Genomic DNA, 22533 nt, shown 5'->3' on the forward strand with positions numbered 1-22533 from the left:
CAGTCCTCGGACGCATTACGTTTGCAAAGTTTATTACATTCCAAATTCCTGATTTTCCCATGGATCTCGTAGTAAAATACGCGAGCTTTTCGTAGTTACAAATGTTTAGTTTTAGTTTTGGTTTTGGTCACGTGGTTTCCTATTATCCTGCCTAACCACTTGAGTCACAAGATATCAAATTCTTTGTTTATACCTTTTGTTAAAAACTGAACGTTTGTATCAGGCAGATTCGGTTTTCGTTTCAGTTTCGTATAAGTGGTGTTAAGAAGAAACTTATTTGGTTTGATGTTACATGATCTAAATATACAAAAGAAAATTAATGTTTAAATTTCGCAGTGCAATATTCACGAGGAGAGAAATCGAGCATGGCAATCTACATTGAACGACGTGGTTTACAAAATCGAAAATGGCTATTTTAGCTGTGAAAATATATAGACCATCGAAATATTTGCATTCGACATTACAAAAGGGGCGTCTATTGTAATTGTATAGGTGTTATAAACAAAATCGATTCATGTACCAGAATCGATGGAAGGCCATTATATGACTTCTAATAAGCTAATGACTTTTACTGAAGCAATTTGTACTGGAAAAATTAGAAGATAGAGGGGAGAAGAGAGCGTGTGTGTGTGTGTGTGTGTGTGGGGGGGAGGTAAGGGGGTAATAATGGCAGGGAGAAAGAGAAACAGGTGGGAGAGAGCATTGGAAGTAAAAATATAAGGGGGAGGAGAGCTCGAGATAGAGGAGATATCGAATGTAGGGGAGGAGGGGACACTTAGGGAAGAGGTGGTTATATAGGTGGAGGAGAGGGGAGCCCCATTTTAAAGAGGCATGGGTTGTGCTTACCGGGGATAATAAACTAATTCATAATCAAATCATATCCATGCGTTTATGTTTCATACAAACAAACAAAGCACCCACCCCACCCCATTCTTCAATATGCGCGCATGTATATGATTTCTAAGCCTAGAACTCGGAGTGTAATACGCCACCTTGGACAGAGAGCATCAACTGTCGTCCGTGGGGATATATTTCCGATATCAATCATGATAATAATTGTGTTAGCACAATAGGATATTGTATACTTCTGGTTATATACCCTATACTGTGTCCTCCCAGCATAATAGTGTTATGATTGCAGATCAGATCTGCTCTACTTTTTAATCCCTTGATTTTTGGTTTCTGAACAAAAGAGAAACCAAAACTAAAGATTTGAATTGAGGGAATGGCTTGTTGAGGTAAATTGAAAAAAATTCTAATATTTATGAATCATAAACATTTTCTAATGGCAGGTGTTTTCAAATTTGAACGAGATTTTTACTGTGTTGTAGAACGTAATGGAAACCTAAACCTAGCAGTTAAAGTAGTTCGAACTGGAGACGTAACCGTAGCTTCAACAATAAGTAAGTCATCAAAACAAAAACTTTTATTCGAGCTTGCCTTGTATAGCTAGTCACGAAGTATTAATAGCTGGACTGTGTTTTAGGATGTCTCCGGCAATCACAACATTGTGGCTTGTATGATAGAAAATTAATTATCAAGCACGAATCACGTGGTGTTATTGGAAACAAACTCATATTGACCATGAAAACGAATTCATACAACCGGCTCTCAACACGCGATATTCAAAATTCCCGGGTGCCGATACTGTAGACTACAATGATATCCCATTAATACAATTAAGGCTGACAACAATTGAGCACAAGTAACCATGACGTCATTGCACTAGACAATTTCAGCGTTGAAATTGTCAATATCGCGTGTTGAGAGCCAAAGGAGGCAATTTTGAAAATTGAGTTACTTTAATTATTACATTATACATACAATCGGCTATCATTTACTGAAAACACCAAAGGTCTAGCATACTTGGTTCTAAAGTTATGAACTTTTAATGTCTATTTTCTTATGTATTTTATTGTTTTTTACTCCATATTTTTACTGTTATCTCAGTTTCAAATTAGCCGCCTTTGGCCCCCATAGACCAGATCGTGTCACATATGAGTTTGTTTTAAATAAAACCATGTGATTCGTTGTTGTTTTTTTATTTCAAAGTTTTCATAGTAAAATTCCAAGAAAAAACTCACGTTTTCCATACAGTTTCGGCAATCCTGTCTCTTGCCTTTTCAATGATGACGCCCTCAAGATCAATTGGTCATAGACGTGACTCAGTTGGAAAGCCCCCTCGTCGCCGTTCATTAGGCTCTCTTAGGCATGAGGGGAGGGCGAGTTAGTGTAGTGGTCTTCTCACTCGCTTCTCACCACTGTGGCCCGAGTTCCCCGCGGTGCCATATGTGAGTTTGGTTGCCGATCCATGCTCGTCCTCGCAGGTTTTTCCCCGGGTTCTCCGGTTTTCCTCCGGCTTCTAAAATCGGACCTCTTCCCATATTCCTGTCCCGTCATATCTGGAGGCATCCCTTGAATTAAGTAGCCTCTGAGCACTATTGGGTTAAGCCTGGCTTCGGCCGAATGTTATAAAAAAATAAACGTGATTCGTGCTTGATAATTTTCTAAAATATAAAGCATAATGTTGTTATTGCCGGTGACATCCTTTAAGACATTGTATATTTAAAAGTAATCATCACAAAAGTTACATTATCAGAAAGGATACGATTCAAGTAATCCAACTAGCACAGCTGATTGTTTTTTTTATATTTTGCAATGCCATTTTTTTCATCCACCATAAAACTTATCTTAAATTGTCAAGTCGATGAAAGCTGTATAATATGATCAAATTTTTCATTCAATTTTGACCATAATTTTGGATATTTTATGCTATAAAAGTAGTTTAAGGACCTAATTCTAAAATTTGGGGACATCTTTACTAAATGTGTTTTTGAACATACAATCGATAATATGCCTAGCTAGTTGGATTTATCGCATATACTTTTATGTAAAATGTACTTATCATCATTATTTTTTATTAAAAATTTCCCACTTACTGTGATATTGCATTCCACCCTTAACATAAGGCAAAAGAGCTTGTTTAGATGCCAATCAAGGTTAAAGAATTACTGTAATGAATGTATTCATATATTTCTTTTATAGACGTTAATGTGAACAACGTCAATGCAGATGACTCGGATTATACGTTACCGGACCCGTCGGTAGTTACATTGCAGAGCGGGGTAAATACTGGAATGTTTGATGTAGTCATAGTCGGCGACAGAGATGTTGAAGAAACCGAATGCTTTGAAGTAAATCTGGGAGTTCCTTCAACAGGAAGCCTTGCCGATTTTCACATTACAACAACTATTTGCATCAAAGATGATGATACAAGGAGTAAGTAAAGTTTGCTAGGGTTATGCTTATTTACCACTAAATAGACCTGGTCAAGATGTTTGTAGGCCATCTGAAAAAGCTGCTTTCAAGTCAGACATCAAAACATGTTCAATATTTGACAGTTTCTTCATTATTAGTAGGTTTTCCAGATTATTTGACACAGTTTATTAACCAACACATCTAAACAACAAAAATCACATTTTCATTAAATAACTTACATTTAAGACTTAAGAGTATAATCATGTGTAATTGCAATACCTTGGCACGTAAGACAACAGAGATGTGACCTCGGTATATTCCTCGCACAGTGTCATCGCCCCGATATCTTCATGGCAGAAATCGCCATGGTAGGTTGAATCCACCGCCACGCATGGCCATTTTGTATCGACCTGTTTAATAGTTTTGAGTAGCATAATGGGCCGAAGGACATCTGACTAAGGCTACTGACAATAGCCCCGATTAGCTCGGTGACTGACCTCGCTGTGTGTCAGTCGAGCATAGTACGCCATAGGTCATATTCTTTTAGACTACTTCCACGATTGGCCTATACACTGCGCTATATAATTCGGCACATATAAATCAGAAATATTGTCAGTTTATGACTCAAGACGCAAGCTACTATTTCAAGACGCAAGCTAACGACTATCATATCTGTTCAAAATATATATTCATATGCAAGGAACCACATCTGGTTTCTTTATACGAACTCATTTATGGGAGATATTCATCATTTTCTATCCCGGTATCCAAAGATTTTCTTCTCATATCAAACTCGTGCATAGAAAATTCACGTGTATCGATCCCGGGTATTTATTTTAGTATCTCTGCTGACAAAGTAATTATTAGCCAGGCGATGTCGGTGTGCCTCGGTCAGAAAGCAAAATTTTTAATTTTTCACAATATCCTTAAAACAACCGAGGCGTAGTCATTAACCTTAAACTTAAACTAGTCAGTCTGGGAATGAGAAAGGTGTCGCCAAGGAGCTTATATATCGTTGAGAAGCAGTAGACTACGTAATACATGGTTCCTTTGTGCCGATTTGATTTGCCAACAAGCTATTCATCGAGTGGTAGCTTTTGTACAGGACAAAAGGGTTCCGCCATTAAATCGGTAACTGACCTGACAGTGTATTAATGCTTTAGCCCCCACTTTGTATCTTTTGTTCGTATACAGCCCAAGGGTGTGATTGAGTCTTCGCCCGCACACAAAAGCACATTTTACCGTCGATGTACAGTTATTTACCGCCCACCTTAATTTAGGTTCCTCATTTAAATAAACTGATCGAGTTGCTGATCGATTACTCATAACAACGTTATGACCTACAGAGCCAACCACTGTCACCTACAGCGAGGTGCTTGATGCCCTGGACAGGCTTAAAAAAGGAAAAGCAATGGACAGCGATGAGATTGCTGGGGAACATCTGATCTACGCAAAAGATATGCTCGTTGAACCACTTGTGGACATCTTCAACGCCATCATCTCCTCCAAGTACATCCCATCTGCATTCCTGGTTGGAGTTATTAAACCCATATGGAAAAAGAAGGGCACCAAGGATGATCCTACCAAATACAGAGGTATCACAATTACATCAACCCTTGGCAAGGTTTTTGAAGATGTCCTCACAAAGAAGATTGAGCCATACTTTGCTGACGTGCAGTCAAAACTCCAATACGGGTTCACCGCTGAGACAGCCATCTTATCAGCTACCCTTGTACTAAATGAGGCACTGTACAGGGAGGCAAATAAACCCCCACTGATTGCTACATTCTTGGATGCAGAGAAGGCGTTTGACGTAGTCTGGCAAAACGGTCTCCTGAGGAAGCTCGCCATGCTGGAGATACCAAATGACATCTGGGGTACCTTAGCTAAATGGTCCAGAAACAACCTTTCGTCGGTGAGATGGAAAGGAGGAAACTCCGAACCGTTCAGAATCACCCAAGGAGTCCGACAAGGAGGCAAAATATCACCGCTGGCCTACAAAATCTTTGTCAACGACCTTCTCCTGGAACTTGAGAGATCGACAGGCAGTCTTCACATAGGCCCAGTTCCAACCGGCTGCCCCACTGTAGCTGATGACGTGCTCATCCTTGCAGATTGTGAAGAAAATACTCAGGACCTCCTCGAGCTCGTATACGACTACACCTGCATCAATAGATACACATTGAATGCCCAAAAGAGCGTGGTGGTGAGGTACAACACAAGGCCTAAAGATAATATGCATGCCATCTTACTGAACAAAACACCGCTCGAGGAATGCAATGATGCCACCCACCTGGGAATCCTACAGGGCAACTACAACAGCCTTAATAAGACCAGGGCAGAACAGAATGTGGATCTCGCAAGAAAAGCGCTATATGGACTTCTAGGAACCAGTCTACACGGATGTGATGGGATGAATCCCACCACAGCATTGCACATTTTCAACACATATGTGATGCCCAGGCTGGTATATGGCGCAGAGACATGGTGTAATGCCTCCAGGCAAACCGAGCCCATCACCAGATTCCACATTCGTACCCTGAAGATTCTCCAGGGCCTTCCAGACAGAACTGCCAACACTGGAGTCCTGATTCTTCTAGGAACCCTACCTGCTGAAGCAAGAATACACCAAGCCAGACTGTCTCTCCTGTGGAACGCCATCAAAGATCAGGAAAGTTACACACACCGTATCATAGAGAGGCAGTACCTGACAGAAATGCCAAACTCATGGACACGGGAGACCAATATACTTCTAGCTCTTTACAGTCTTCCTCCCCTAAGTGATCTTCTCCTACAGCCGCCATCTAAGGGAAGATGGAAAGCGATGGTGAAGGAAAGTATCAACAGACACTGGACGGAGCATATAAGACAAGATGTGGAAAATTTCTCATCTCTGAAGTATATTGATCCAAAAATGTTCCAGGTGGATCAACCTCACCCAGTGTGGACGACTGCACAAGGCAATGTGAAGATCTCCAAGAGAGCAAACATCAGGGCAAAGCTGCTAGTGGGGACATACAAGCTGCAGGGTAACATCGCCAGGTTCAACCAGAATAAGGTCAACCCAACTTGCAAAGCGTGCAATGCAGCTCCGGAGAATAGGGACCATTTCCTGGCATCATGCTCCGCTCTAAAACACGAAAGAGACACAGCCGTCAAGGAGATGCTGAATATCACCAGGGAACAGTCACACATGGGAATGTAGTGGAGGCACTCAGGTCTGAAAGAGACTGTGCAATGATGCTTCTAAATCCCCAGCACTCCAACTTCCTGGGGACAGACAGCCTGCCAATGGACAAGCTGATCACAATGGAGAGGACCGCGACAAAAGCATGCTACATGATGCACATCAAGAGGTGGAACACCTTAATGCAACAGCAGCCTACCATACGAGATGGATCGATGTAACTGCCGCCGTACTCATGTGCATCACTACTGGATGTGTGAAAACATGCACTCAAGAAGGAATTTGTGTGCAATTATTTACTGTTCACGCTGCTAGACATTCAGCACCATGAGATGTTCTGATTAACCATGCATGTTTTATGAGTTAACCCTTTGCATGCATTAACATTTGTTTTGATTTGGAGCATGCCAATTTTGTTTTAGAGATGTCAGTTGACTCTCCTTTTATTTGCATGCCAGTACATTTGCGTGTTTTTAGTGTATTTGATTTGCTTTGGATGCTAGATGCCTTTTGTGCAATTGGACTTGCACTAGCACCACCAATTCTAGATGTTTTGATTGCACTGCTTATATTACTGCACTGAGAGTGGATGGATTTGAAGTGTACACCTATTTGCATGCCTTTGATTTGCTGTGAACCCTAACTGCAATTTGGGCAATTGGACCTGAACTAGCACCACCCTAGACATTTGAGTGCACTATCTACTGTTCTTGCGAGTGGATGATTTGAGTTTGCAAGCACCCAGTAACCTGATTTATAAAGCTTCTGCTGCACCTTAACCCATATTTGATTGCTGCTGTGCTGTTGCCTCATGCTGCTTCCTACTTTTGACATTAATATGAACAGAACAGAGATCTATGCATGATCCTTAACAAGTGCTTATTATATTTTTGTGCTTGTTACAGATCCCGATTCACCTGAGAACCAAGAGCCGGACATCTTACTGGACATCTACTCCCTGCCCCCTGCCTGACCCTACTCCCCTCGCCGCTGCCGACAACCTTAACTTTATATATATATTTTTTGTGACTGTGATTTGTGACTAAATGTAAAGGAAGAAGGAACAATTCTTCTGTATTTGTGATTGTCAAGTGACTAGTGGATGTTTGTGAACTGAACTTACTCTTCAAAAAGGAAGAGGTGCTCCTACACAAAAGGAGGAAATTCCAATACGAAACGAAACGAAACGTAGCGTTGCTGTCAGACATAGGTCCATGTCTATCTGTCGTCAAAGTCAAATGGGTTTCTTACTATCACGATTATCCATTTTCCAAACCCCAGGGGCAAGTGAGGGAGTGGAGGAGGGATCGAGGGGTGAAAAGAGCAGAAGTGGGTAGCCGATTGAGATTGGAGAAGAGGGAAGGAAGACAAAAAGTTAAAGAAAGAGGGGTTGAGAGAAGGAGAAGGAGAGCGAGGCAGTGATAGGCCGCTAAAGTATAGGCATAAGAAAGGGTAAGTGCAGAGAAAGGAATAAAGAAAGAAAATGATAATTATTATAATAGAAACTAAACACATAACAAGACTGAGCAGCCATTCAATGATGCCAGAACCTTTACGCGTTACGTAATTAATACACCCAGTCAGATGTATTTCACACCTGCCAAACACAACAAGTTACCCAATGTCGAAAACTGGACGTTAATTCTCTTGAATATTGATTGGCAACATTTTCCAATAATTATCATGATTATGTCAGCGGTCTAATCGGAAACAATAGATGTATAGATGCTGCAGTCCGTTGGGTTTCGCAACAATTGTGGGTCTAATTAGGAGATTTTATTGAATTATTGATTACTCGCGTTTATTAATAATTATTCTAATCTAATCACACATCTTATTATTCTCAATACAGGTGTATTCAAATTTGAACGAGATTTCTACTGTGTTGTAGAAGGGAATACAAACCATATCCTACCTATCAATATAGTTCGAACCGGAGACGGAACCGCTACTATACGTATAGGTAAATGAACACAAAAATAAAACGTTTGTTAGAACTTGTCTTTGAATTATTGCATATTAGTGAAGTTTGAATTGACAGTGTTTTGACTTAAAATAATAGGTTAAAGGAGCTTGTTAAACACCTTTGCCTGACCAGTTTTTCAGATCTACTTTGACGAATCTGTACATTTATAAACAAAACTAAATTCAATTAAAATAAAGATGCTTCTTTTTGATTAAATTACTCACTTAAAGGGAAAAATTGTCAAACACAAATTGAAGCTTAAAAAGCCTATGTAGAAAAATGCAGCTTTTTTGGCCGAACATTTCATAAATGGCTGTATTTCGCAATGAAGATGATAAACATTAGCAACAGACACCCACTCACTTGATGCATAACTAATCAGTCTATGTTCCAAACTTTACAACAAGAGAATTGATCCAGCCGTTTTTGGATTATACCAAACTGTCTTAGGGGGAACCGTTTATGTGATCTGCAATAATTCGAAGACAAAGAAGAAATTAATAAACGTAGTTGTTTTGTTGACTTATGACGTTTTAAGGTTGGTCTGAACCCTGAGATTTGACCTCACAGATGAACTTATCAAGTCTTTGCCACTCTAAATTTATATACTTGTATATACTTTAGACCAACAATTTTGAAGTTATGAGTTTAAAATCTTCCTTTTCTTTTTTGATATTGTAACGTGTCAAGTATAAGTAGGACATTTTTAGAATATCGAAACTACATGTAGTGAATTATTTTTACTGTACTAGTTGGATTCCTGGCATCATTTCCTTCCTTAAAAATGTACACTTTTACTTATAATCAATATTTTTAGAGATATAATACAAAAGCAATGTCTAAAATTTCCCAGTTAGCGCCTCCTAAACAGGGCGAAACAGGCTTGCCTTTAATGCCTTTTCGTTACCGATCATGGTTAAAGAATGACTTTAATGAATGTATTCATATATTTCTTTTCTAGGCGTTAATCTGAACAATATCAATGCAGATGACTTTGACTATATGCTACAGACCCCGGAACCGGAACCGGACCCGGAACCGGAATATGTGTTCTACGTTTATGTAAGGAGTCAAGGAATTATATAAAATGGATAAAAAATACCCTCCCCCTAAAATTACACAAAACTTTGTATAACTTGACATATATTTCGTTGATTTGAAAAATTTTAAACTTGTGAATAAATATTCGTTCTATACGTTCTGTCTTGGCCAAAAATAATCAATTCAATAACAGTATGTGTTGTGTCCTATATATTATTCATACTTTAGCTTTTTCTTATTATGCTATGTCGCTTACCTTATGTATTGTATATGAATACATTCATTAAAGGAGCTGTCATAAAGTATGACTAATGTTATAGGGTATATTTTTCTCATGACACAACATAATATAACATACTATTTTTGGATTGATATACAGGGTGTCCCATAAAAAATTACCGGGCGAATGAATTTGGACATAAGTCGAGAAATAGACGTCAAATTCCAAAAATCTAAACATCAGCGTGTAGCCCGTCTGATTCTGCATCTTATACGCTAATTTTACTGGAATCGGTTCACTGATTGCGAAGAAATGAGCGATTACATAACGCGTGTGTCAATTCACTTCATTCCAAGTTTGAAAGAAAGATCATTCAACACAATGCGCACTATTGGTTAATAACTGTCAATGGGTTTCATATTTTGTACGGTGAAATCCTTTTCGTTCTTTATAAACAATATGTTTCTTGCAAAACATTTAATTAGGTTTTGTTCAAATTTGAAAACTTGCACGATATTGAAAGTGAAAGCTTGCATGTAAGATGATTCTCAGTATGTGTAAATATCTTTTCGTTAATGTTGATATGAGTGTTGCATAAAGAATGATTGCATAAAGAATTCCAGCTGGCTTAAAAAAGTCTCACACATATTAATGTTTTTGGAATACTTCCAAGAAATTGTAATGCAAAGTTTAAATCTTTTAAAACTTCAACATTAATGTTGCATGGTATCAAATAACACGTAAAGCTGTAAGCACTTGAACATTGTCATTCTTGGCTCAAATGTTCTTTGGAAAGTTAAAATATAACAAATTTGCACAACCTAAATAATTAAAGTTGGAAAGCTTCCAGTTGTATAAATCAAAGTTTTTCGGACAAACTGTTATTCATCTTCAGTGAAAGCATGAATAACATAACAACGTCGGATTATAAAATAGATAATGTTGACTAAATTTAATGAGATACACAAACTTTAGGAAGAGGTGAGCGAGTATGAAAAAAGCGCATGTTGATCACACTTGGAATGAACTGCATTGATGCACGCATTGTGTAATCGCTGATTTCGATTCGCAACCAGTCAACCGAATCAAATAAAAATTTTAAGTGTGATGCGAAATTAAATAGGCTATGCGCTACATTTTAAATTTTGTGATTCTGATGTCTATTTCTCGACTTACGTTCAATTTTAATTACTCGGTAATTTTTTCTGGGACACCCTGTATAACTTCGTGACTCCTTACATGAAGGTAAGACCGGATAATCTTACATTGCAGAGCGGTGAAAATACTGGAACAATTTCTGTAGTCATAGTTGGCGACACGGTTCTTGAAGAAACTGAATGCTTTGAAGTAACTGCTGATTTTGTGAGCCTTTCAATTGGTCATCTAACGACAACTATATGCATCAAAGATGATGATACAACAAGTAGGTGATGCTTGTAGAATACAGATTTTGTGAATGAAATTCCTATTATGTTTCAAACTTGGATTTAGTTGTTTCTCAGTTTTCCAAAAAAACTGTTTTATTTTGAAGATCAAGCTAGAGAGTGTACAAATAAGTAAAATGACTTCACGCAGATAAGCTTCATAATTGTAAACATTTTTGCAAGTTGGTAATTCCCCTCGAATGTAAAAAGAAGCTCAATGTTTCGCATTGTAAAACGGTACAAAATTTGAAAACAAATGACATGGACTGTACATTTTTGCTGGACATTCTACAAACAAGTTTAAATTAGTAATAAAAAGTTGCTTTTCAATCATTTATGGTTATTCAATAACAGTTGACCGTACAGGTTTTTGGACACATCGGGTTGTCGAACAAGAGTTACGGATGAAATTGTGCTTTGGAATTTTCAACTTCACTTTCCAATACCAAACATTTAAATAAAACACTATAAACATAAAAGCTAAATGTTTCCAATTGTTTCTTCTCCACAAGCACAAACTTGTTCAAAACTCTGTCATGAATATCAAGGTTTCACATCCTTCTGATTCAATGCGTAACATTTGCCAAATACATTAATCTAATCTTACCTCCTAATATGTTGCAGGTGTTTTCAAATTTGAAAGAGACTTCTACTATGTTCTAGAAAGCAACACTCCCCTAAAAATCAAAGTAATCCGATCTGGAGATGGAACCGAAGAGTCCAATATATGTAAGTGAACAAAGTAGCAAAGATATTATTTCAGCGTTTTTTGACATCATTTGATGATTACAATGTAGATCAAAACCAGCCTTTCATTAACATTTATTATTTTAAATTGTATTCATTTTTTCTAGCCCTTATTTCAGCAAACATCAATACAGCTGATGGCGACTATATAGTTCCGGCTACCGTCGTCTTAACAACCGGTGAAACTATGGACACGTTTGATGTAGTTATAGTCGACGACATAATTGTTGAAGAAACCGAATGCTTTGAAGTTACTCTTCTTTCTGCTTCAACAGGGAGTCTTGCAGCTTGTCATATTACGACAACTATATGCATCAAAGATGATGATACAACAAGTAGGTGGTGCTTGTAAAAGGCAGAATTTAAACTAAAAATCCTCTTTTTCTTCAAACGTCGATTTGTAGTTTCTTAGTTTTAAGTATCGATTTATTCCTGACGATCAAGCTTTAGGTTTAGATCTGCGCAGTGCTTCAAAAATGGAGGACCTATTTTCTTGCATGGCATCTGAAAAATGTGCTTAAAAACCCGGCCCCAATTCAACACAAAAGTTGGTAACAATGCGTGTTACCAAAAATTAATCGTTAAAGACCTCCTTTGCATGATTTATCATCAAATGTAACCCCCTTTTTCATGCACCTATGGAATGAAGCCGACGAATCTTTTTGTAGGCCAAATGAGAAAGCTGCTTTCAAGTCACCAAAATATACCAAGTTTTTTACCATAAGGTTGATGCTTTGAAATGGTATGTTTTTATTGAAATATTATTATGAATGTTGCGATGTTCCAAACACCTTGCGCGTAATACCAGTTCATTCGTACGCTCATACATACGTACGAACCGCATGAGGCTATGTACTCAACCAACGCTCGTGAGGTGGCCTGGATTAGTGTAGCCAGTTATCTGGGGACACTCAACGCGCGATTTGGGCTGATTTCGCGCAGATTTTAAGCTGCATCGTGTTTTGTGGTCTCAGGGGCGTAGCCAGCTTTCTTGGTAGGAGGGGCAATATATAAATTTCGGGGGCACAGACGAAAAGAAATTGCAGTTGCATCATACAATACATACACCGGTTTTGTTTTTAGAGAGACTGTACATGTCTTCGAGCTTCCAATTTTTTTGTATTTTACACTATGTGTGCCCATGATTGGGTTGAAAAAAGGCTGTGTTGTCACAATGTGCCCGCGTAGCGCCCCAAAAATTATATTCTAAACTATTTTGGCCCAAGATTGGGGTAAATTTTGGTGGAAAATGGGCTCCTTTTCTTTTCCCGATTTCCTCTTTCATTTTTTTTTTGTCAGAGGGCACTTTTTTCTTTCATTTGTTTTGTCGGGGGGACACTCTGCCCCCCCCCCCCCACCCCCATTGCCACCCTACTGGCTACGCTACTGGTAGAGGTCTACTACTATTACAAAAAGCAGCACTCTTATGATACTTTTAATAATTCCAGAGAAAATATAAAATATACAACAATACCTCATTTCAGTTTCTTATTTCCCTTAAAAACACTAATTTTCAGCCAGTGACTGTAGACCATTGATTTTTTTGCTAATTCGCGTTGCGTCATAATCAAGTGCGTGGTATAATTTTTACATTGTGTTGTTTGATCATACAGTGTTTAGAGAAATGCCATGAAAATAATCCATATTTATGGGGGTTACAAGTCTACTCTCATTAATTACTGACCTACCCTCGTATAGCATCCTCTTTTTATGATATGTTTCTGTAGATATCCAAGTTGTAACGACACCTCTCTCTCTCTCTCTCTGTCAATAACAACCCCGGCCCTGGGAAATTACGGTTATTTTAGATTTTTTGGTGCCCAGGTAGAATGTCATGATGCAACCGAGAATCATGGACAATTGTATTTTTACTTTATTCATGACAGAATTTACTATTGTACCACTATGATAACATAAATTACGCAATTTATATCTAGGCATAAATATGTGCTCAGACTCAAAGTTGTTACGACACCTCTCTCTCTCCTTCCCAGACAATAAACTACTATCAAAATTACGGTTATTTTTAGCAGTTAGAGTTTCATATGATGAAATAGTAAACATCAGTGACAAAATACCAATAACATGGGCTGCCATTTGTATGGGCGGCCATGAGGGCCAAAAGGGTCTCAAAACCACACAAGGGTCTCAAAACCACACAAGGGCCTCAAAAGTTTTTGAGACCTTTCTCAGTTTTTGAGACCCTTCTCTGTTTTTGAGACCTCTCTATGTTTTGAGACCGTTCTTTGTTTATGAGACCTTTCTCTGTTTTTGAGACCTTTCTCTCTTTTTGAGACATTTCTCTCTTTTTGAGACCTTATTATATGAATTGTTATTGAGACCTTTTTGAGACCCTTGTGTGGTTTGAGATCCTTTTGGCCCTCATGGCCGCCCATACATTTGGATCGATAATATTCCTTCATATCCACGACAGCCCTTACTAACGCATGCGTGTTCGTCAGATAGCTTCAGTTGTCTCCTCCGCCTTCGCGGCACACCGATTTGGTTCAACTCACATGTGGAGTGAGCGGAATCACACTGACGGCAGAGGAGAATACTAGATTAATCAGACGATGTAATTGTATCAAGCATAATAATAATACCTCAAACTTTAGTAAAATATATTTTATTTTGTATCTCGTATCAGTCAATTACAATTAATATAGAGAGCACCCGTAACAATTGCAACGTGTTTTTATTTTCATTGATTTATAGCAACAGTTAGTATGATGCCAAATGTGTACACGATCCCTGAATCAGTTGGGACCTTTGATATTTTCATCCAGCGACATGGAGATATATCGACCTCATTGAACATCGGTTAGTTTGATATCACTACATTTATGCATAAATGTGATGCGATCAAGCAAAATCAGTCGGAACGCGGCAATAATAAATTTTCAGTTTCTTACAGCATAGTAAAAAGCATTGACAAAGCTTGATTTTGTAGAAAACCCCATTGAAATTGAACAGTCAGGTACAAAGATATGAGCAATTAAAGAGTTTCTAAAACAAGAGGAAACAAAAGGAAATATTTCCTTTGTTTGGCTATATCTTAAAATCAATATTTTCGAGTTCCGACTGATTTTGCTTGTTTGCATCATAAATGTGTTGGGTGTGCGTGTGGGTGGGGAAGGTAATGTAAATTAATGAATTATTAAGTAGGGGTGGGTTATCTACAGTATAACAGAATAACGGACATACTGTGAAATTCCGTCTACAAGCATATATATGCCTCTAAACGAGGTAATTTTGACACAAGAGACAAGAGGCAGACAGTCTCAACAAAAACGTTATTTGGAGTTTGAACAACTATATTACTGATAAAGGCGGCTGTACAAACATGTATATTTGTAAGACCAATCTATTGCAATGTTTTTGAGAAGGGTATTGGCCTTTCATATCTTTCGTTAAAAAAAACCCTCGTTTAGAGGCATATATGCTTCTAGACGGAATTCTACGGTATATCGTTATGAATGCGGCAGAGTGACGAATCGAGAAGTTTGAGCCAATTCCGTTATTGTATGCTTAAGATTTATTGTTTCAGATGATCTTTTATTGCCACTAAAACTTAATAGTAAATCTCATTCCCCGACGTACATATTAAAATATTGATTTGGACGAATCGCGCCTAAGCGCGAAAATTGAATTTGATAAAGAGACGAATCGTATCTTAGCTGTACAAATCAGGCTGATCTATAGAATGATATAGCTGGAAACCCCACATTTTCTATATTAAATGTCCTATACTGTTGTAATTGATACCAAGGCATAATTATATGTATGCTCTCCAGTGATACCAAAATAAGTACAAACATTCTCAAACATAATATCGATGTGGCGTAATAATGTGAGTGCGCCCTCGTGAAATTGGCAAATCCCAGAAAATTGTACGCAACATATTGGCCAATATTGTTATTTCTGCTTTCAAATTCACCACCATTTTGCAAAATAAACTCCTCAACAAAAGTTTTGAAAGTTTTTTCAAGCATCTATATCTCATATCATTTGTAACATGTTCATATCGTGTCGCATATCAATGGATAGCTACTTTATTTCCCTTTACATCACATTCGAAACAATCATTTTTTTCACGGCTGAGTCTTGTGAATGTAGTAGGGTCTCAAACAGAATGTACCAAATTGACCATTACTTATTTGCCATTGTCGCTGACCTCGTTCAGCGAATTGCGTAATGCGCTTCATTTGCTTTATAGACACGCCCCGTTTATGATAATCCAGTAATCGTAATTATTCATAATAATGAATTATTTACATTTCTGTTCTGTTTTGCGTAGAACCATTACACACCATTCTTTTTTTCTCCCACTTCAGGATTGATCATCACTTCTGTAAGTGCAGAGATGCCAACAGACTTCACCTTTGCAGCTCCTGTAAGGGCAACTTTTCAACCAGGTCAATCTACTGCTCAATACAAGTTTACAATCATTGATGATATGGTGTTGGAAGATCACGAACATTTTCGGGTTGGTATTGACAGGGTTTCAATTCCTGTCGGTACTCTAGTAGAAGGAGATGGTGAAGCACGTGTATATATATGGGATGACGATGGTAAGCGATGTGTCTAACAAATATGAACTTAATTTTGGTCAAATTAATGTAGCATACAATAATGGTCTTATTTGACCACTTTAATAGCCAATCGTAAAATATTATTTTTAGATAATGAATGTTATTAATTTGTTCTCGGAAAACATGCTCAACATACTAGCAGAGGGCGCCATGTTTGCATGTTTGTAAATAATTGAATTGTATTACTTTTTGACACAGAGTAATACAGATTACGTATCAACAGTCAAAGTCCCGGTGCATTGTATGCTGTGAATTCTCGCATATTCATGAGAGCCGATTATTCGATCGTGACGTGTCTAACATCACGCCAGCCTTGCGTGCCTTCGCGTATACGCGATAGAGCTTTGCCTATCTTCGAGTTTACGAGAAGTTTACCGCGTTTACCGTAAATATACGCGGTATGTGCGTAGTAGATTTGCCTGTCGCATTTCATGGAATAATCGGTCCTCATTGTCGGGTGATGCTGTTACTTTGACTGCTCGTACGCGGTCTATTATCTTTTTGTCCATATTTTTTGATTCATGAATCAGTTCGGCAAACAATGTTTGTCAAGGAAATATCTCCATATGTCCCAAGAATGAGTGATGTTAAAACCTTTTTGTTTGTTTGTTGTTGTTTTTTGCATGAAAGGTCTTCTTGTTAGTAGTATTTCTTGTACATAAAATGTTCACAAAGGTCATTCCTAATCATTATGAAAATACTTGTATAAAATATAAATGAAAGCAGCCTGACAATTTAAACTTTCATTAGGAAAGATAAAACATAAGGTTTACGCAATCTATGGCTTCATTTTAGGGTCTTGTACAAAAATAGAGGAAAATAATATAACATTAGCATTAACTTGTAGAAAAGGTATGCGCATGTAAGAGTGTAAAGCACGACACTAGTAGGGGTGCATTCTTTTTAAATTCCTAAGATAAAAAAAAGTTATTCTCTCCGATTGTGATGAGGGATACATCCAAACTTAGGTTACAATTCTTATTCTAATAGTTTCAAAATGAGCTAGTCTGAATTAGATTAGCATGTCTTGATATAATAGATTGAAATTCGAATCCATTAGATTGCATTCCTAATGTTGGTCTTAACCCTTGAATTATGGGAAGGTTTGGGGCTTATAACTGGTATAAAGTTTCTGATCTTGAGTAAAACTATAATTAATGCTAAAATTTGGAGAAAATCTCCCCAGAATGTTTGTGCTTTTGTTGTTTGCCCATATGTTTCGGACAACGCAATAAAAACATTCTTAGGTAATTTTTGTATAAATTTTTAAGAAATATATATGAATATAGAGGACCCATTAATTTATGTTTTTAAATTTCAACTGCATCATAAATATTCGAAATTTTTATTTGGTCAAAATTCAAATAAAAATAAAAAACAATGGGTTCATCAAGTATTTGCCATTCTAAATACCTTTAGCCCAACAATTTAGCACTTGAAACAGATTCATCAGGATCGTTAATAGTTCATTTAATACATAATAAATACTCGGCAACAAGAAAGTTTGGTGACGTCATCAAAACCAGACAAGAGTTGAAATATTTCTGAGTGAGTAGTATCATTTTAATTGGATCTGAAAAAGAACCTTTATCAATCAAATGAACAATTTAGCAGTTATGAAGCCCACAAGTTTCCATAATTCCAGCGTTAAGACCAACCTTAAGGCAGCTGTGTACTCTCAGACATGCATGTAGTAAAAGTGCCATAACTTTGTAATTATTCACGCAAGACATATAAAAGTATACATTTTTATAAAGGCAATACATCAATGAATCTTAATATAAATACAGATTTGGTGTAAAAACAACAATTATGAAGAAAATCACAAAAAAGTGAGTTTTTGGCCATTTTTGTTCGGTACATCATAACAAAAAACACTCTTTCCAAATATTTTTGTTTTGTTATTTTCTTAATCTTCAGACATCATTCCAAAAACTGTTTTTTAGTTTTTTTTATTGACCTTTTTTAGATATTGAGGCATCAAAGTGAACTTTTTAAAATTCACAAACGCCTATTTGCACAAAATGATGCCTAAAATCGGAAATATACCAAAATATACAAAAATGAGAAAACCGTTTCTTAAGTCGATCATGCTTTTTATGATGAGCATAATTGCTTACCTTATCAGTGCTTCCGTGGTGCTTCCATAAGATGCGCCGCGCATTCAGATAAGCGTTGCGTATGCGTAGCGTATCTGTGCGTTAACAAATTGCGCGTCTACAAATGCGATGCGTTGTTGCGCGCGTATACCCCGATGGTACAACAAAGATTTTCTTTCCCGTTTAAATTGCGGAAACGAGTGAAATAGTGAAATAAAATCCATAAAATAGAGCATTTGGAGTTAACAAATCTGGATTTTCTTACCTTGTATTTATAAAAACATAACAAAGTAAATACATTTCAAAAAAGCTCAATTTCGCGATGTCTAGAGTACACAGCCGCGTTAACCTCTAGTTTGATTAGCATTGAATTAGTGTCTATTTAAATCTAAGATTAATATGCTAACATTAAAAATTCAATCTTATGGATTAAAATTTTAATATCTAAGATTAAACAATGTAAATCTAATTTAGATTAGTTCCATTTTAATTTAAGCATGGATCTATCCCTCATCGCAATCAAATAAGTTAACTTTTTAATGTTGGGAATTTAGAGGGAACCCCCGCAACTCAATCCATCACACACTTGACACGCACCCCACTTGCACACACCTGTGATATTGCCATGTACAGTATAGACGAATCCAATTTCACGCATTCCTACACATCAATGGCAGCCATAGCCGCGACGGGGACCCAGCTATCTCACCTAAAATGTGAAATGATGCGGCCTTGAAGGGTATTTTAAACTGCATTCTATCACCCGTGTTACACATAGACAAAAAGAATGATGACAGTTTACAACACAAAAGAATCTAACATTGAATTTTAGGCGAGTTTAATCCACCCAATTGGGCACTCACAACACCTGTTTGGTGCATGCGGTGACCCAAAACTGGCCGACCAAATCCTGACCATGGCTTAGCTCGTTGGATTCGTCTATATTAAAATATACTTCTTTTAAGTTTTAGCGTAATAGATTTAAGAATAGAACGTTAAATGTGAATATATAAGGTTATACAGGTTATACTAAATACCAAACAGTGTGTGTGGTGATGGTGTTTATTTGACTATAGCTATTCCGACATAGCTTAAACTTAGTTTAGTGAATTACTTTTCATTTTCATTTTAATAATGTATATGTACACTAACCCTGCAAGATAAGGTGAAATGTAAAACACCAATGCTATTTCTTGACAAAAGCTATTATACTTTTAAAAGAATACATTTAATTAGAGTGTGGTTATCATGAGGTCTACCGCGGTATGAAATCGTTTTGAAAACGAACTGTGCTTCCCGATATGCGCAAAATGACTATTGTTTCCAGAATACTGCATTCTGGCCAAAAAAAACATAAATTACTGTAATTCTCAGTTAAGATAGTAAACATATCAACAAAACCCGCTCACTTGATGCATAACTAGCCAGTCTATATTTCAAACTTTAAAACAAGAGAATATTGATCAAGTCGTTTTTGGATTATACCAAAATGTCTTAGGGGGACTTATTTTTGAACAGTTTATTAATACTTAATAGTTTTTGGATTCTTCTCTTTGATGCTCATGATAACAATCGATTTTGTTTTACGTGGTAAAATTAACACTCTTGATATACACAAATGTTATGGTGAAAGTTGTTTTATAGTCTGTATATAGTATAAACATTGTAAAGCTGTTAAGTTGTTTGTATATAAAACGATAACTCAAGATAATTTAATTAAATCTGAATAATATTCTTGGTGGCAAAAAGATATTATTACATTTCTTAACTTATTCAGTCGAATTTGCTGTGTGTCCCGCTAATGTATCGTACGTGTTAACCGAATACCAGTCATGCGTAGAGCTATCTACGTTATCCGAGGTAAGTCTGGCTCAAATCATATGTATTCAAAAAACATAAACTAACATAAGCCTTTATATTGCTCTTTAGGTATGTGTGTAGATCGGGGGAGGGTGTAAAGTCCCCAATATTTTGATAGGGCAATAATAATTATTGTGGGAGGATGATTGTATGAATTATTCATACAATCATCCTCCCACATGTTGACGTGTGTATGTGGGAATCTTACACACATATTTGGCCATTTTTGCCTAAAAAGTGCCAATTTATTCCACTTTTGCACCACATTTCACCAGTTTAGTTTAATATGGCTTTAGGACACGAACAAAAAATGTTACGGGTCCTATCGACCCACCTTTTTTACTTTTTGCTAAACCATGTAAAATCAGCCGTTTTTTTGGGCCAAAACGTGTTGATTTTAACTGAAGATTAAAAAAAATCCCGACCGACCCTACGTGGAAAGTCTGTAAAACGGGGTGTTTTTAGTCGCCGTATGGCAACATTTTTCACACGTTTCGCCAGCATTTTGTCTAAAGGTGTTGGATTCACTGTACTTTTGGATGAAATAATTATTACTTCAGTGAGCAAGGGGGGATCAATTAACAAGATATGTTCCGGAGTCTAAGATAATCTTTAAGCATGAAGCGTTTAAAAATGACGTAATTTTCACTAATTTGCGCTTGAGAGATGTGTTGGAATATTCGTCCGCATGTGTTAATTACATATTTTTAAGCCATCATCTCAAGTTAATTATGCTTCATATCTCAGAGAGAATGCAGGATGACATTCTGAATTGTTTCTTAATTACGAAAAAATTACAAAACTTCCTGATTTTTTGCATGTTCAGTATTCCAGTTAGCTGAACAAGATACATTTCATTATTTTAAATCAATTCTGGCGTATACTGTTTATTCCGTAGACGACAGTGAACGTTAGCAATGTTGCAGAAGTGTCTGACCTTCTTTCAAGAGTCACAGATAACATTAATGAAGTCTCAGGTGAAGACCTCACATTGGTTGCTGACACTCTGGAAAACATTGTCATTGTTGGAGATGGGTCGGTGCAGGTAAGTGTCAAGCTCGGTAATTGAACCATTGGAGTTTCACTTATTCTCTCGGTCTGGATTATTCTATCCAGTGCATTTACCCATTTCTCACGATTGTCAAAGGAGACACCCTCTCGAAATCCCCATTGGTTTGTAAAGGGCCTTTCAGTTTCAGTAAATTTTCTCCCCATAGAAAACACCAATTTGCTTTTCCTTTAGTAATTATTGGGAGTTTATTCCCCGAACTCTTTAAATACTTTCCATTTATGCAAAAGGTAACAGACTCCGTGGTAAATGTTGTCAGCAATATCTTGGAATCAGCAGGGGAAACAACCGTCACCAACTACGACAACAACACAAGTACTACTATCATAAATTCTCTCGAAATGCAAGCCTCTATCGCATTGGATGTCAATACGGAGATCACGGTTGTGGAATCTAATGTGGCCGTTAGTGGCGTAGTTCTGGACAACGAGAGCTCAATGTTAGGAGGTATTGGATTTGGTATACAATCATCCCTGCAAGAAAGCTTCGCTAACAACTCTACTAAAACTTATAGAATGAGAGATACTATTCTGAATGATAGTCCAGATGCATATATCTACGTACCACAATTGATGAATGAAAATGGTAACTTGTGTTTTTGTTGGTATTTTCATAAAAACAACCGATATTTAATTATGTTGCAGGTTGGTTAATGAAATCAGTCCTTATGCGGCCGGATATAATATGTGACCGTACAGCACGAATGAGCCGTAAATGTAATCAATTGTATTCTCAGTTACAGTGTAAAATGGGCATGAAGGTCATATTCAGGTATTTCAATTTGGTGCTACGTGTATCTCATTAAATGAGGTACACGTAGCACCAAATTGAGGTACCTATGAATACGACCTTCATGCCCATTTTACACTGTAACTCAGAATACAATTGAGGACATTTACGGCTCATTCGTGCTGTACGGTCACATATGTTGTAATTATTATTGCATTGTGTAGAATTTGTTTTCTTATAAGTGGTCTCTTCAAGCCGTTGATGGCATTTTGGCTCGGCTAACTCCAATCTGGTCGGAATTAGCGAAGCCAGCTATACAATCGTCCTTTTGGGTTTCCGCT

At 37.2% G+C, this 22533-nt stretch overlaps 2 protein-coding genes across 2 annotated transcripts in view; both read left to right on the forward strand.

The window, feature by feature from the left end:
- The window catches only part of LOC140162401 (adhesion G-protein coupled receptor G7-like), a 74815-nt gene that overhangs the window by 43792 nt on the left and 8490 nt on the right, over positions 1–22533 (forward strand). The gene's annotated exons all lie outside the window — the stretch shown is intronic.
- LOC140163214 (uncharacterized) overlaps positions 1–22533 on the forward strand; it is a 41718-nt gene that overhangs the window by 18729 nt on the left and 456 nt on the right. The window contains exons 9-20 of the mRNA XM_072186611.1: positions 1293–1403; positions 3046–3279; positions 8298–8408; positions 9373–9473; positions 10945–11095; positions 11721–11825; positions 11951–12178; positions 14559–14663; positions 16178–16414; positions 20312–20394; positions 21293–21439; positions 21694–22048. Coding sequence (XP_072042712.1) covers positions 1293–1403; positions 3046–3279; positions 8298–8408; positions 9373–9473; positions 10945–11095; positions 11721–11825; positions 11951–12178; positions 14559–14663; positions 16178–16414; positions 20312–20394; positions 21293–21439; positions 21694–22048 — 1968 coding nt within the window. The remainder of the gene's footprint in view (positions 1–1292; positions 1404–3045; positions 3280–8297; positions 8409–9372; positions 9474–10944; positions 11096–11720; positions 11826–11950; positions 12179–14558; positions 14664–16177; positions 16415–20311; positions 20395–21292; positions 21440–21693; positions 22049–22533) is intronic.

The sequence above is a fragment of the Amphiura filiformis genome, chromosome 10, assembly GCF_039555335.1.
Source record: "Amphiura filiformis chromosome 10, Afil_fr2py, whole genome shotgun sequence".
Classification (NCBI taxonomy): domain Eukaryota; kingdom Metazoa; phylum Echinodermata; class Ophiuroidea; order Amphilepidida; family Amphiuridae; genus Amphiura; species Amphiura filiformis.